The following is a 17,352-nucleotide window of genomic DNA, read 5'->3' on the forward strand; positions in this document are numbered from 1 at the left end:
AGTGCCTCACCTAGGCTCCTCCCAACGGTGAAAGACCACAAACAGGTTCAGGGCTAGACCTATGCATCAGTCAGATCCAGCTGGGAGACAGAAGCCACACTAGGTACTCGAATAGAGAGACTTCAAAATAAAGAACCGTTAACCAGGTAGAAAGTGATTAACCAGGCAGCTGGACGGATAACAGAGAACTCGGGGTATCACGGAGGAAACGGTTGTGGGAAGCAGCCACATCCCCTCGGGTGAGGTTGGAATGACTGCCCCTCAAAGCTGGACCTCAGACCTCAGAGGAGGGGCTGGGGCTGGGATCCAGACCCCTTAGGAGGTACCACTGAGCTGGGCTGGAGTCTCTGAGCTCAGAGGAGGGACCCGTGGAAGGACCCGAGGTATCTCTAAGGAGAAAGCTCCTGCCAGTGAACGTACGTCTCAGGGAACGTGAAGAAGTCGGGTCTCCAGTGTGGGAAGAATCACAAACTGGATTCAGCAGCTACTATAGGAATGAACGGGCACTGCAGAGGGGAAGAGGCGTTGCTGGGGTGATGCAGGAACAGGAGGGAGCGTGTCCCCTCTTCATCCACCCCCTTGCCGGTCTCTCGAAGGCAGAGCCAGGAGCGCTGCAGAAATGTGGCTTGCCCAGCCCAGCCTGCCCCAGCCTAGGAAACGCTACTGTAGGCTGGGGTTGGGGCTGAGTGACAACAGCTTCGTAACGTCTGTCCCCCTGCAAAAGCACTCATAGTCGAAGAGTGACCTTCCTCAACATCACAGGAGGTTTAAGCAGAATCCTTTCAGTGAAATGTACAACCTCAGTTTGCAGAAACTAGACAAGTTCCCAATTGCATCAATAGAGATAAGAAAACCATTGTGCCTTAGCAGTCCATTATCCAAATACCAATTCTGCACTTTCCACCTCAGTTGAAGGGACATTAGGGAGAGGAATGTCACAGGTTCTGGAAGATTAGGGACCCTTGCTTATAATACCTTTGCCCTCTTTATGGCCCAAATAGGAGGCAGTGCGACACTTTCAGGAAAAATGAACGTAAACATAGCTAGGTGGATATTTGCGGGAGACTGTGTAAAACCCATTAAGAAGTGTTTGGAGGGGAGGGGGGATCTTGTTTTGCTTTTTCCGGTTCATTGCAATTGCAATTTTTTAAAATTTGGCCATGTGTCAGTTGAACCTAAATTCAACTAAGGTTAAAGGGAAAACAGTCCAGCAGAGAATAGAACAACAGCAAATGTCATCCATCAGACCATGTGGCAGTGACCAAGGGTCCCTGGGGCTGTTCACATGTTTACAGGGGTTGCTGGCCCCATCAGTTCAGCTGGGGCTGGCAGGAGGGTCATAAAGTCATTAGCACCCCCTGAAGACCTGTTTCCTACTCTGCTTCGTGTGACAGGTTTTCTGTGTGAGTCTAAGCAACTTCTCCTTAAGTGAAAATATTTGTCTTTCAGGGGTTTTTTTTTCCTCCACTGAGTGGCAAAGGCCATGTTTGTTTGTCTTAACTCTGAAACTGTTATTGACATAGATGAAGTGTTACTTTTATTAGCAGATCATTACACAGCTTGTATTTGCTGGGTTCCTTTGCATATAATTATGATGTGTAATCTCCTTGTAAGAGTATCTGTCAATAGTATAATTGACTTTCCAGTGTTGACTTTTTACTCAATAACCTCAGGGATCGGCCCATCCTTAGACATTGGAGACCTGCTTATTTTTAAATTTGCTTTGGGCAGAGAGTCCTCAAGACGCATTATCCTCAAAATAACTCTTCCCACGTCTCATAGTTTTATGCCCATGTCTTCTGCTGTTTCTCCAGTGAAATTCCTAGCAGAGAATACACTGAATGGGACCAACAATTCTAATCCAAGAGGAACTGTTTCTGGAACTCTTGGGAAATGGGAGCATAAGATTTCTTACATTCATAGAATTATGGGCTGCTTCCCAGGTGCAGACCATAGCAATCTCCTGGGTCTAAGCCACCTTGTTTTCAACTCTTAAGACTTTTTGACCCGAAGTGACCTCTCAGGTGGCAGAGAAAAATTAAATGTCCAGGGCTTGCCAGAGCATTGAGAGACAACTGGCGGGAGGGCCATCCTTCGTATGTCAAGAGAGCCCAGAAATTGTATGCATGAACTTGGGGGACCAGGTTTCCTGGGTCCATAGCCTGCAGCTATGTGACCTTGGGCCAGGTGTACCTGGGCTTCTCACGAGAAAACCAGCACCTGCCTCATGAGTTATTAGGATTAACACACAGTTACATGCCTGGCGCACAGTAAACATGATACAGGTGTTCAATACATAAATACTTAGAAAAACAAACAACCCTATTCATAAATGGGAAAGGACTCGAACGGACTTATGTCCAAAGAAGATACACAGGTAATCAATAAGCACATAGAAAAGTGCTCAACAACACTAATCATTAGGGAAATGCAAATCAAAACTAGAGTGAGATACCACTTAACCCCCATTAGGATGGCACCATCAAGAAAACAGAAAATAACAAGTGTTGCCAAGGGTGTAGAAAAATCGGAACCCTTAGGCACTGTTGGTAGGGTTGTAAAATGGTGCAACCACTGTGGAAAACAGGATGGCCGTCCTCCAAAAATTAAAAATAGTAACTAACATATGATCCATCAGTTCCACTCCTGGGTATATACCCAAAAGAATTGAAAGCAGGTTCTCAAAGAGATATTGGTACATCCGTGTTCGTAGCAGCATTATTCACACAGTAGCTAAAACGTGTAAGCAACTCAAGAGTCCATCAGCAGATGAACAAACACGCAAAATGTGGTATCTGTACACACAATAGAATATTCAGCCTTAAAATGGAAGGAAGTTCTGATACATGCTACAGTATGGGTGAACCTTGAGGACATTTATGTTAAGTGAAATAAGACACTCACAAAGACAAATACTGTATGATTCCACTTATATGAGGTACCTAGAATAGTCTGATTCATAGAGAACGTAGAATGGTAGTTGCCAGTAACTATGGAGAGAGGGAATGGGGGCGGGGCATAAACTGTTTAATGGGGACAGAGTTACAGTTTTACAAGACGAAGCGTTCTGGAGATGGATGGTGGGGATGTCTGCACAATGTTATGAATGTATTTAATGACACTGAACTGTATGCTTCAAAAAGGTTAAGACGGTAAGGTTTTTTTGTTTGTGTATTTTACCACAAACTTTTAAAAAGGAAAAAAAATGAAATGAGTAATGGGGAGAGCTTTATGGATTCATCCAACCTGCCCTCCACAGACCTTCCCAGGTCCCCTTTCTGGGTACCTGAAGCTCAGTCCCAAACCCCAGAAAAGGCTTTAGATTGGGCTTCTGTGCCACCTTGAGGACAGTGCACATTTGTGGCAAAGCCATGGTTTTGAGGGGTCATGACAGTAGTCTAAACCATAGCATGTTGTAAAATTATAAGGAAGTTCCATTTGATCACCACCTAAGACTGCTTAATTTTATTTGGATCTCTAAGAACCTCAAGTGAAAACTGTACTTCCCGTGGAACAGGAAGCAAGTCAGAAATTAATGGTTCTATACATACAAAAGATTAATACATAGGTCCTGTCAATATAGAGTCACCAGGACAACCTATGTATCAGCTTTAGATCTACTCCTCGTCATTCTCTTTGTCTTTCCCTTGGAGAAGATGTTTGTCACAGGAGTTTAGGAAGCCTGCAACCTTCAGTTTTAAGACAGGGTGGGGACCAGTTATACAACTGGAGGGAAAGTTTGCCACTGATCTTTTTCTTTTGTATTGTATTTTGTTTTGTTTTTAAAAAACCAAGTACCTGTCAGATTTTATCTTCTGGAACCATGGTCTTTGAAGGCAATTCTAAAACTCAGTATTAGGTTATGCTTAGTGGTGGGAAGGAGAGGAGGAAATATTACTAAAGGGAGCGAGCGGTTAAAGGGAAAAGGAAAAAATACCAGGAGGACAGAGGATGCACAAGAGTTCCTACTCGGCTGCTGGCTCGGCTTTTTGTCTTGACTTCTGTCTCTTCTGGTCCAGAAATCTAAACAATGACCAGCAAGTTCCCTGTGTAAAATTTGATCAGCGTTCTGGAGCTGCTCCTCATGTTTCAAATCAGTGGCATTGGTTTGAAAGTCCAGGCGGCTTTTCCTATTGTATCTAAAAATCCTCTGCTCTCCCGGTATGCAGAACTGTGCCAAATGCAAAACGGTTCATAGAGGAGAGTTTTAGGATCATTCCTGTTGTGTTCTGCGATCTAGCACAGAGAGGGAGTCATATTTACCTGAGTCTTTTAAGGGGACAATTTGCAGCTCATGGGAGAAAATTATGCTCCTTCCTGTCCCCGCCCTGGGGATGACCACTGAGACAGAAGTCCTGGAGTTGTTGAACCCATATGCTTCCTGGCAACGGCTACCCAGCTGGAGCAAGCAAAAGAGGCCCCTGCACCTGCTATCTGAAAGATAACCATAATCCCAAATTTTGTATTTACTATTCCTAGGTTTCTCAAAGTATTTTTGATATCTGTAAATACTATATTTAGTTTTGCTTGGTTTTGAGTTTTATATGACTAGAATGATACTATATGTCTTCTTTCCAACTTGCTCTCTTTATTCATTATTAAGTTTATTTGGTTTGCTGCATATAGTTGTAACTGATGATGATTTTCATGGCTGTATAATATTCCACTATGTGGCTATACCACAAATTTTTTTAAGACATTTGAATTGTTTATAGTTCTTCGCTGTTACAAGCAAAGCTGCTATGGAAATTCCTATACATGTCTCCAGTTTCATTTAAGATGCATGTCCAGGTGTGGGAATTGTTGGTTTGTAAGGTATGAACATGCTCAGCTTTACCAGGTGATGACAAAGTGTTTTCTAAAGTGCTTGTATCCATTTACAGCAGAGTATGATATTTCCCATTCCTCTCCATCTTCACAGACATTTGGAATTGTCATACTTTGCAATTTCAACCAATCTAGTGAATATGTGACAGTATCTCATTGCATTTTAATTTCCATTTCCCTTCTTACTAAAGATATTGCACAGTTCTTCATATATTTAATTGGCTGCTTGAATGTGTTCTTTGATGGATTGCTTGCTCAACATTTTTATTCATTTTTCTATCAGGTTGTTTCTCTTTCTTATCTTTGTAGGAGTTCTTTGTATATTCTGGATATTAATCCTTTATTGACTATATGTGTTGCTAATAACTTTTCTAAGTTTGTGGATGGTCATTTCACGGTCCATAATAATGTCTTTTGATGAACAGAAGCTCTTAATTCTCATGCTTAATAATCATTTTGTAATGAAATCTAGTGTCTTTAAAAAGTCCCTGTTCCAAGATCGTATGGTCTTCTATAGTTTTTTTCTAAAAGATTTTAAAAGTTTTTCCTACTCATTTCAATCTATAATCCATCTGGAGTTAATTATTTGTATATTGATTTTTTCCAGCAACCTTGCTAAATAAAATAAACCACCTTAGTAACTTTAATAATTTATCTGTAGATTCTTCTATGTATAAAATTATATCTTATATAAATAATGGTGTGGATTTTTCTAATTCTTATATCCTTTATTTTTCCTGTCTTATTACAGTTAGGACCTCTGAGTAAAAGTAATGGAAATGGACATCTTTATATTGTGTCTTATTTTAAAGGGAGCTATGTTATTGATGAACAATTGGTACAATGTTTGTTATAGGTTTTTATAGGAAATATACTTTATCATAACAAAAAAAATTCCCTCTATTTTTGGCTTGCTATGATACTTTATCATAAATGGTTGTTGAATTTCATCAATGAAATGTTTACATCATTTAAGGTAACTATAAATTTTTTCTCTCATTGTTTTTTACTTGGTGAATTATATTATAAATTCCCAATTTTGAGTAAAATCTGCATTTCTGATATGCTTATGATACATAATATTTTTTACATGTTGCTAGTGTTGGTACGCTAACATCTTATGTATGAATTTTGCGTATTTGTCCATGTCCATGTTTCTCTAGTGCTATTTTTATCTAGTTTTGGTGTCAGGATTACATTTTTCTCATATAATGAGTTAAAGAGTATTTGCTATTAGATTCTCTGAGATTAAGTAAGATTGGAATTATCTATTGCTTAATGTTTGATGGAACTTACTTGCAAAACACTGTGGAGCTGGTGTTTTCTTTGTGGGGTGATTTTTAACTATTGATTTAATTTCTTTAATGATTATAGCATAACTTATTTTTTATTTCTTTTTAAATTCATTTTGGTAACTGTAGGGATTTGTCCATTTCACCTGTTTTCAAATATGTTGGCATAAGGTTGTATCTATTCTCTATTTCATTGATTTCTGCTACTTTATAATTTCCTTTCTTTCTTTGAGCTTATTCTTTTTTGTTGTGGTGGTCTGGATTGGACACTTTTATTTTAAACTTTTCTTCTTTTTATATAAAAGTTTAAGGTTATAATTTCCTTCAAATGACTGCTTAGTTGCATCTGTAAATTTTGATACCTTTTATTTTCATTGTTACAGGTTCAAAGTATTTTCTCATTTCCATTTTGATTCCTTCTTTGACCCATACATGTTTTTAGAAGTGTGTCTTTAAATTTTCAAACCTAGGAGGAGGTGGTTATTTCTTATTTTTGCTTTTAGTTACCTCTTCAACATTGATTATTAATTATAATACATTGTGGTCAGAGAATTGACCTGTAATACAGATACTGCTTTTTTGATATTTTTGGAGACTTGCTATGTGGTCTAGTAGTGTATATCAGTTTTTATAAATATTTTGTGTGTGCTTCAAAATAATATACCTTCTCCATTATGAGCACATGTTCTATGTATGTCCATTAGATCAAGTCTACCTATTAACCATGTCTGTGTGTGTCTTGGGAGTGGGGGTGGGGGTGGAGGGAAGGAAGGAGGGAGGGAAGGAGATGTGGGTTTGATCATTTCTCCTTATAGCTCTTCCAATTTGGGGTGTATTTTGAAGCTATATTATTGGAGGTCTCCATGTTTAGAACAGTTATATCTTCCTGGTGAATTGAACCTTTATGAATGTTTAATGACTCTCTTTATCTGTAAAAATGATTTTTGCCTTAATAATCTATCTTATCTGGTTTTAATGTAGCTACACCAGCATGGCACAATGTTTTTCCTCCTTTTACTTTTAACCTTTCTTAATCCTTATGTTTTCGGTTCATCTCTTATAAGCAGCATGTAGCTTTCTTAAAAATCTGTGTTCATGATCTTTACCTTTTAATGAAGATTTTTAGCCCATTTTATTTATTTATTTATTTATTTTTTTAGTGGTACGCGGGCCTCTCAGTGTTGTGGCCTCTCCTGTTGTGGAGCACAGGCTCCGGACGCACAGGCTCAGCGGCCATGGCTCACGGGCCCAGCCGCTCGGCGGCATGTGGGATCTTCCCGGACCGGGGCACGAACCCGTGTCCCCTGCATAGGCAGGCGGATTCTCAACCACTGCGCCACCAGGGAAGCCCTGGCCCATTTTAAATGACATATTTGGATTTATTTCTACCATCTTAGTTTGCATTTGTTTGTCCCCCCTTTTCCAGATTCCTTTCTACCATTGTTTTAAATTGATCATGATTCTTCCACTCCTCATTCCTTTTCCCCCTCTTCTGATGGTTTAGAAATTATATATATTTTTCTCTTCTTTTAGTGTTGATCCTAGAACTTTTAACATGAGTATTTTAAAATGTGTAGAGTTAATCAGTATCTTTAACCTCCTGATCAATATAAGGCCCCTGGAATGCTTTAACTTCTGTTCTCTCCATCTCCCAAATGATATGCTACATTTGTCTAGGAGTTTAATTCTATTTCACTTTCTTGTTTGTTTGTTTGTTTTTTAAGTCAGTTGTTATTATAGTCAGCCCTCCATATCCACAGATTCTGCATCCATAGATTCAATCAACTGCTGATAGAAAATATTCGGGGAAAAAAAAGAATTCCAGAAAGTTCCAAAAATCAAAATTTGTTTGCTCTGTGCACCAGCAACTATTTACATCACATTTACATTGTATTAGGCATTATCAGTAATCTAGAGATGATTTGCAGTGTATGGGAGGATGTGCGTAGGTTATAAGCAAATACTATACCATTTTATATAAGGGATTTTATATAAGGGACTTGAGTGTTTGCAGATTTGGGTACCTGTGGGGGTCCTGGAACCAAAACCCCCCAGACACCAAGGGACGACTCTATTGTATTGTCTAGTCAATAGTTGATTACATTTTCTTTGCTTATCATTTTTTTCTTGCATCTGAGACCTTTCTTTTTGTTTTTGTTTTTCATTTTTATTTTACATTGGAGTATAGTAGATTTACAATGTTGTTAGTTTCAGGTGTACAGCAAAGTGATTCAGTTATACATACACATATATCTATTCTTTTTCAGATTCTTTTCCCATGTAGGTTATTACAGAGTACTGAGTGAAGTTCCCTATGCTATATAGCAGGTCCTTGTTGATTATCTATTTTATATATAGTAGTGTGTATATGTTAATCCCAGCCTCCTAATTTATCTCTGCCCTCCACCTTTCCTCTTTTGTAACCATAAGTTTGTTTTCTAAGTCAGACCTTTCTTTTTGGATCATTTTCTTTTTTTTTCTGAGAAATTTTCTTAAGAAGTTCCTATAGATGAGTATCTGCTTTTAATTAACGTCTTGAATTTTTGTCTGAAAATATATTTATTTTGCCTTCATTCTTAGACAATAGTATTGTAGTTTGACAGTTATTTTTTTCTCTTTCACTTTGAGAATATTGTTCCACCTTCATCTGTGTCATTGGTTTTATCTTAATTGCTACTTCTCCTTAGGTAATGTGTTTCCTTTCTACTCTTTTTTTTTTTTTTGTATTGTCTGTGATGACTATGCTGTATCTAGATATGCATTTCTTTTTATTTGTCCTCCATGGGACTTGTTGGCTTTCTGAATCTGAAGATTGGTAACTTTCATCAAAACTAGAAAATTCTCAGCCATTTTCTATTCTGGGATTGGATCCTCCCCATTTTTCCTTTCACCCTGGAACTCCAGTTAGATTTATATTGTATCTTCTTACTATGTGCCATATTACCCAATCTCTCTTCCATATTTTCAACCTCTTCATCTCTCTCTGCTGCATTTTCTATCGTATCTTTAGCTCCATCTTTCAATTCACTAATTTTTTTTACTTTTTTTTTTTTTTAACAACTCAATTACATTGAGTTTTTTAATTTCAGGGATTATATTTTTTCAGCTCTAGAAATTCTATTTGATGCATTCCAAAACCTGTCTGCTTGATTTTAATAATCCAGTCTTTCTTTCTAATATTTGTCAATTCCCTCTTTTATTTTTCTATACATAGTTTACATTCTGTGCCTAATTACTGCAATATTTTCAGACTTTGCAGTTCAGATTCTATAGGATGTTTTTTCTGTTGTCTCTTTATGGTGGCTTATTTCTTTTGTGTTTAATGATTTTTTTTTTCATTGTGAACCTATGTTCCTTAAAATCTTATTATCTGTGGGAATTCTTTGTGGCCTGGGTTTAAAGTATGTTCTTCCAAAAAGGGTTTGTATTTTCTTCTAGAAGGCACAATTGGGCACTTGAAACTAAATTTAGCTTAAGGTCTTTTGGTCCAGTAGAATTCTGGCCTCATACCCACAAGACTTTAGGCTTGTGGTTAAAAATTCTCAAGGGAGGCTTTTCTTGTCTCCAGTTCCATCTGGAGCTGAGGTCAAGGCTGGCTTTTATCCCCATTGTCTGCTGGTGAGGGGCAGTTATTTTTCCCTAGGATCTCATTGAAGGTGTCATCATTCAAGGGTCCTAGCTTTTTATGTGGCATTTTTACATTTATACGTTCCTAGTGGCCTGTTTGGTGATTTTAGGTTATGAGCTTCTACTTGAATGTTTGATTAAACTTGATATACAGGAATCCTGATGGCCTCAATGTGGCTGGCTTTCTTCAAGAGAGCATTTGCTTTTAAAACTTCTGCTGGTAGCCTGGGGACCAATGCATCCAAGGCCACTTTAACCACGTCAAGGGGCCACAGAAACCCGGGAGCTGCCCAAATCAATCCTCCTGCCGTTCCCTCCCCCTCAGCTTGGGCTCTTGTCCCAGGGCTAGAGGAGGCATTTGCTTCATGAAAACCCTGCCTTTCCTGCTTGCTGGCTGCTCACATTTCAGATTCTGTCCCGTTTGTTTTTAGATTTTCGTCTGTGTGTGTGTGAAGTTCTTTTGGTACATGTGCATTTATGTAGAGCTCTAAGAGTCCCCTTATTTTCCAGGGAACCCAGCAATGACTCAGAAATATGTTGCTGCCCTTTATCCAGGATCTTTTGTATGATAGTTGGAAGAATGCCTTCTAAATATCTCCTCTGCCAGCTGGCTGGAAATGGAAGCTTCAGGTCATCTCTTGTCCTCTGTGTCTTTCTACCTACAGTCAGTTTTGGACAGAAGCACCGCACTTCGAGTGCTGCTTCTATTATCCCATTAATTGCACCTTCTTCTTTTCACAGTTGGCAAAAACCAGTGTTCTCAAGTAAATCCCTAAGGAGGACAACTTCACCCTCAATGCTAGCTCGGTTTAAAACCACCATCTCCAGAGAGAACCCTAGTACACAAGTGAAAGGTGGAGACAACACTGATGAGATCAATACTGATGATACGATAATGGAACAAATCATGAACCCGTACAAAAACCAGCAAAATGGCCGTGTCTCATCAGAAGCTATACCTTAACTTGTTAGTTGCAAGCGTTGCTCATTGTTGGCCTGAACCAATGTGATTTCTCACCTTTTATGTTCAGTATTTCCCGCCCCCGCCGCCCCGCCAATTTGACGAGAGAATGAATACCAGGTTTTTATTTGAGATGAATAACATGTGGTTCTGTGGCATCCTAGTAGAATCGGGTGGCTTTAATTTATGCTCACATGAGTGCTGTGAGTATTGTTACATAGAAACTTAGCTAAAACTGAAAAACGGCAGGCATTTCAGATGTATCGAGTGTTCATTTTAATGAATGATTTTTAAGGAGGTGGTTAGAAATCCCCCTTCCAACATGTCCAGGATGCCTGGTTTCTTCTTTTAAAGTAGTTGGCTCCCCGGAATGACAGCCCCTGCAGCAGGAGGTCTCTGACACCAAGTCGGTGCAGCCAGCATGTCCCACCATGAACAACATTGCATCAAGTGATTAATAATTGAAGGAGCTTGTCACTTCCTACTGAGTTTGTATGTCATTTATGGATTATGAGCCCATGCTAAAATCTCAGGGAAAGCTAATTGTATCAGTATCAAAGTGTGAGAAAGATGTATTTATATTTTAATTCTGACTCCAAGAAGTTACGTCTGTGTACCTGTTTTCATCCAGAAATATTGTCAAATGGTAAGTTGTTTCCTGTCTTCATCACAGTAAGCTTGCTTCCTTGGGAGGACAGGGAGACATTCAAGTTTCCTGCCTGAGCCGTCTTTGAGAACTAGTAGGGCCACCTCGGATGAGTCACAGGGCTCCCTGAGTTTATTCTGTTTGTCTGTTTGTGAAGTGGTTGTGTGGGGCCAGCGCTGCAAGGCGTGGGGTGTGGAATCCTTGTTGACGTGCAGTGTGTTTCCAGGAGGAACCAGAGACCCTGCACTACACAACCTTGAATTCAAGAGCTAGGGAAGTGATTTGCTTCTCTCTTATCCTTCACTTCCTATGATGCCTTTAAGAACAAGGTCTCAGTGTGATTCTGGTGTGTCTTGAGTGCTTCTCTCATGCTTGCTTATATCCTTGTTTGGTTTTTTTTAAGTATAGTTGATTCACAATGTGTTAATTATTGCTGTACAGCAACGTGATTCAGTTATACTCATATATACATATTTTAAAATATTATTTTCCATTATGGTTTATGCTTGCTTATATCCTGGAAAGAGAAAGAGAGAAAAAGAAGTTCTCAGGCTCAGAACCTTCCCTCTTATGAAAGCATGGAACTGAAAATGTACCATTGCTTTCATTCTGGTGTATTTCTCCCACTCCTCCACCCTACACCCCAAATGTTTTACTTAAAAATGTTTCACCTGTGGAAAAAAAGGAAAGACAAGCACGATGATCACCATATATACCTTTCACCCAGATTCACTAAGAATTCGATTTTTGCAACACTTGCCTTTTTCTTACTCTTTCGCTCCCAGAATTCTCAGCGGAGCATTCTCCTCCCTGCCCAGAACCTCTGGCCCTCACATCCAAGGCCAGATGCCATGTCTTCCACAAACCTCCTCGTGCCCCCTCTCTGCCCCCTCCAGCTGTAAGTAACCCTCCCCCCCTGTGGATATCCCTCTCTGATCACTGCCTCTTGCGAACACCCTCTGTGTGGCAGCCACCATCAGAACTACCGCTGCCACGCAGACGGGGTTGGTGCTTGTTCCACAGGGTATATGAACGAACCAGGAATAAGCATCACAGTCCTTGCTGCTATGCCAGGCGCCGGTCCAGGTGCCGGCAGGCGTTCGCCCACACCCTCAGCCCAGCAACCCCGTGAAGCAGGGGGCAGATGCTGTACCCACTTTGCCACTAAGGAAGCACAAGGGAGGTCAGTTCACTGCTCAGACACACGGACACGATAACATGATCAGAGGTGTGATGAGTGCTGTCGGGTCCCGATGGGAATATACAGCAGGTGACCTAGTTATAGGGAAATCGGAAAAGAGTGAGAGTGGGTCTGATGATGTTATGAAGAGCTCAAGCTTAAGACTTTGGTTCTCTTCCCAACTCTGCTGCTCATTAGCTGTGTGGCTTTAAGTAAATTACCAGACGTCTCCAGACCTCACTTCCAGCATCCGTAAAATAAGGATGCTGATAGAGCCACTTTATAGAGTTAAACGCAATCATCTGTGCAGACGCGGCAGGGCGCCTGGCAGGTGGTAGGTTTAGTAGATGGTAGCTTATTGCTGTCTCGTCTGTGATCTAACCGTGACTTGCTTCTCTGTTCATCTGTGCACATCTTTGTGACAGTCTGGATTTGATTCCACCTCGGATGCCTCCCCCCGGGACCCTCCCTAAGGCCGTGCATTTATATTAGGTGCGCAGTGAATATTTGTGGAGTGAGTGAATGAGGGAAGGGACGCAGGAGTGAGTAGCTGTCACCACATGGCAGGTATCTCTTTTTCCTGAACATTAGATTTAGTCTTCCAACAAAAGGCTCCTACCGGAGCCGCTTTAGAACAGAGCGGCCTTTTTTCTCTGAAGTACCCAGCCGACATCGCCCGGTGGTGTCTCCTCCGCGGTGTTGATGGGTATGTGAAACCAAGCACAGCTTGATTTTTATGGTTTAATAGAAGAGATGGCGCTTCCACCGCTGCCACTTCAAAAGAGTGTTGTTCTGATGTCTCAGCTGCACAACCTGAGTGAAAATGTCAATGACAGGAGATAAGCAGGGAAGACGGAGGTGTCAGGATTTAGGACCCTGTCTTCAAAGCAGACCCACCTGTTGGCACGTCGCCGGATTGGACGTCCAAGCGTCTGCCGTGGGAACTCAGGGGGCCGCCGGGTGTCTCTTTCACGGGGGTTTAATCCGTGTCCTCTCTTGTCTCCCGTACCACCCCCCCCCCTCCCCACCGCTGTCCCCGCCCCGCAGGAACGGCCTCACCGGCTGCCGGATGCGGACTGAGAGCGAGCCGTCGTGTGGCTCCCCGGTGGTCAGTGGAGACCCCAAGGAGGATCACAACTACAGCAGTGCCAAGTCCTCCAACGCCAGGAGCACCTCGCCCGCCAGCGACTCCGTCTCCTCCTCCTCGGCCGACGACCACTACGAGTTTGCCACCAAGGGGAGCCAGGAGGGCAGCGAGGGCAGCGAGGGCAGCTTCCAGAGCCACGAGAGCCACAGCGAGACGGAGGAGGATGAGAGGAAGCGCAGCCCGAAGGAGGCCAAGGATGCTCTGGGGGACAGCGGCTACGCGTCCCAGCACAAGAAGCGCCAGCACCTCGCCAAGGCAAGGAAGGTCCCCAGCGACACGCTGCCCCTCAAAAAGAGACGCACGGAAAAGCCCCCCGAGAGCGATGACGAGGAGATGAAAGAGGCGGCGGGGTCACTCCTGCACTTGGCGGGGATTCGGTCCTGTTTGAATAACATCACCAATCGGACGGCAAAGGGGCAGAAAGAACAAAAGGAAACCACAAAAAATTGAAAACAAGTCACTGATTTGTTTTGAACTTACGGCCATTTGGTTTCAGCATGTCAGGAGATTTCTAATGATTTGTGGCAATATCAGCAATTTATTATTTTTTTTTCTTTTTTCTTTTTTTTTTTTTGGTTTGGTTTTCTTTCTTTTTTTTTTTTTTTCTTTTTTTTTTAATTTGCCCCCCTCCTTTGTTTTGGACCCTTAAGAATTTTATGTTTAAAGGAGATTGAAGCCATAGAACTCATATTGACACTCAGCTGTTTTACAAAAGCTTTTCATTATCTGAAGACAAAACCGAAAAAGCCAAAATTACCATTGCTTCCTCCAGCTTGTCAGAAACCCGTGGCTGAATCCACAGGGATTGCAACGATAATGCCACGGGGATACGCAGCTGGCTCTTAGAAGGCACGTGTGCAAAGTAACCATCGATCAGGCCCAACCTTTAGGTTTAAAAGGTCAGGATGTGCACCCAGTTGGGTTCGCTGAGTGAATATGCACATAAGGCAACGGAGGAGAAGGAAGGACCCTTGGTCTCCCTAGGAGCAGACCCAAGCTCGTGGCACCGGGCATCCAGTTGTGCCAGGAAAAGCCTTGGCATTGCCCCAAGCGTGCGACGCAGGGGTGGGGAGGTGGTCACCAGTCCTCTGTGCTTCTTAACCGTGAAGCCTAGTAGCATCTTCCGGGGTGGACACTGGACCGTTCATGTTCAACAGGTGTCAGTGACTCATGAGAAGAAACTGGGTCAGTTTTTAGTGATGTTGCTAATCATTGAATTCTGTTCTAAGTTAAATGAAGAGAAGGTTCCACAAGCCATAAGCCTGAAGGTTGGTCCTGCACACGCACGCATGCACGCGCACACACACACACACACACACACACACACACACACACGAGAGAGAGAAAAAGAGAGAAAAAAACTGATGCAAAAAACAAGCTATGTCTTCTTAACTGCCCAAGTGAAAATCGAGTTCCAAGAAATTACAGTAGCTGTTAACGAAGGAAATCATGGTACAAATCTTTTTCTGTCTGTCAAAACCATTTGATCCAAGTGAAAACAAAACAAAACCAAAAGCTACAGAACCTGCCATTAGTATTGTGGTGTATTTTTAAAAGATGAAGGGCACATTGATGGACAAACTAAAGTAAAACATGGCAAAAAAGAAAGGAAAACAAATTCCTATACTGCCCTCAAAATGGAGTTTGCAATTATTGTCAGTCAGGATTCATCTTTGCGAAAATCAATGATTTCCACATTCAGCCAGTGTAGCCAGCAGAAATTTCTGATCCACAATGCATGGAATTCCTTTGAAAAAAGAAAAAAAAAAAAAAACACAAAAACACAAACTTTTTTTATTCAAAAATAAAGTTCTTGTAAGGTAAACAATGTATTTAGCATGAAGCATGAATTATTTTCATATAAATATAGAAAATAGAGAAAAGGCTATGCCTCTAATTTTTAAGCCCTTAGGCTTAGAGGTTCTTTTGGTTTTCTTCTTTTTTTTCCTTTTATTTTCCTTTCCTTTAATTTTTTTCGTTGTTTTTTTTTTCCCCCCTTTTTTCCAATTATTTTGTTTTTGTTTTTTGAAGCAGGTGTTTAAGGTTTAACCTTCTTCAGGGACAAATTCTGACTGTTGGGGAGCTTACTCTGCAATACAAAATCTCTTCATGTTCTGGTAGGGCCTGGATGGTGGAGCTCTGCACTGCCTTGTCTGCACTTCAGCCCCGACCCCCTCTGATTCTCTGTTGAAAAGTGTGTCCTTTCTCTTTGTCTGTACATGTTTACCATGACGCAATAATTTGAGGGCAAACTTAGTAGTGAGTGTGTATGATAGAATCAAGAGAATTATGGGACGCTGACTTGAGAAAACCATGACCGTGATTTGGTTTCGAGGAAAAAGGCAGTGAATAATTATGCAAATTCACCAGGAGAAGGGGAGACATACTAATGGGCCTTATTGGATGAGGGTGTGAGTTAGGGTACACGTGAAGGAGGAAGTGACACGGGTGTTGGAAGGACCAGCCCCAGATGTTTTCCCGTGACGCCATCTCATGGTGGGAAGGAGGGGCTGGCCGTCTACCACCTGGGCACACGAACCGACCTGGAATGAAGCCCACCTAGATTGTGAGCGCTGAATCTAGACAACCAGATGGTGCCACGCAGACCAGAAACTCCTGTTATCTTTGCCTAAAAGAAATGATTTGGGGAGATCCAGAGAACCCTCTAAAAGAATTTGATCTTCCACCCACATGGAAGGGAATTTTAAAACATAAACAAAAATGCCCACTCCCATGGCTCAAGATAGGATGGTGAGGGAGAGGGAGGGAACTGGGCTGATCTTGATTTTTAAAGCAGGACAGGGTGGGCCATTGTGGAGCCCATCTGCCAGCACCAGGCACTGTCAGAAGCTCCATCAGCCAGGACGGTGGAAATTAACTGGTGCATTATCTTTCTCTGGGTTGCTGATGAGAAAACCTGAGGAAAAAAAAAAAAAGATCTACACTCCTACACAGGTCAAATTCATTACCTGAACCTGAAAACTTCCAGCATACTTGTTCAGGGTGTAGATGGGAATAAGGATGTCTTTTTGAAGTGCTCTGTTCCCTCTGTCTCCCCAAACATCTGACACCCCAAAAGCCATCCACAGCTGTGGAACCTGGGCGACACTTGTTGTGTTGTCACCTGACTGAGCCCACTGCAGTCCCCCACCCTCACCCCACCCCCAAGGTCAAATTCAGACTTCCCTCCTGAAAGACAGAGGTAAACATCCAGGACTGTTTCTGGCAGGGGATTTCTTCCAATTCAAACCCCACCGTGGGCTGTCTCCCCTCATTTCCTTTTTCTAAAGGAGCAAAGGCCTCTTTTAGAAAATAATAAAATGCAATGTGTGTGATTTACTTTTCTGATCTCTTTGAGAAATAGATAAATATCTTATAAAAGTGTGTTCTTAACTCCAGAACCACTCTTTTTGCATAAATACCTCATCGGGCAGCTTTCTAAGTGTTATTTTTCCTGAGTCTCCCTCCGTCCCTTCGTAGGAGCCGCTGGGAGACCTAGGAGAAACTTTAGTGAGGGTACTTTTTTCTATTTTTCTTCTGTTTTTGGAGGCATACACATTATGCATAACCAAAACAATGGCTCAATTGTGTTTAACTTTGTATTTTGATTGTTGAGGAAAAAAAAGTATCGATGTGTATGTGGCCGTTTGTAGTGAATTCATTGCAAAATGA

At 41.6% G+C, this 17,352-nt stretch overlaps 1 protein-coding gene across 8 annotated transcripts in view; it reads left to right on the plus strand.

Annotated features, from left to right (window-relative positions):
• FOXN3 (forkhead box N3) overlaps nt 1-17,019 on the plus strand; it is a 406,391-nt gene extending 389,372 nt beyond the window's left edge. For all 8 annotated transcript variants that reach the window (XM_059059250.2, XM_067027916.1, XM_067027917.1 and 5 more), the window contains one exon: nt 13,581-17,019. In XM_059059250.2, the coding sequence (XP_058915233.1) occupies nt 13,581-14,130 (550 nt within the window). In that variant the 3' untranslated portion in view covers nt 14,131-17,019. The remainder of the gene's footprint in view (nt 1-13,580) is intronic.
• The last annotated feature ends 333 nt before the right edge of the window (nt 17,020-17,352 follow it).

This window comes from Kogia breviceps, chromosome 3 (assembly GCF_026419965.1).
Source record: "Kogia breviceps isolate mKogBre1 chromosome 3, mKogBre1 haplotype 1, whole genome shotgun sequence".
Lineage (NCBI taxonomy): Eukaryota > Metazoa > Chordata > Mammalia > Artiodactyla > Physeteridae > Kogia > Kogia breviceps.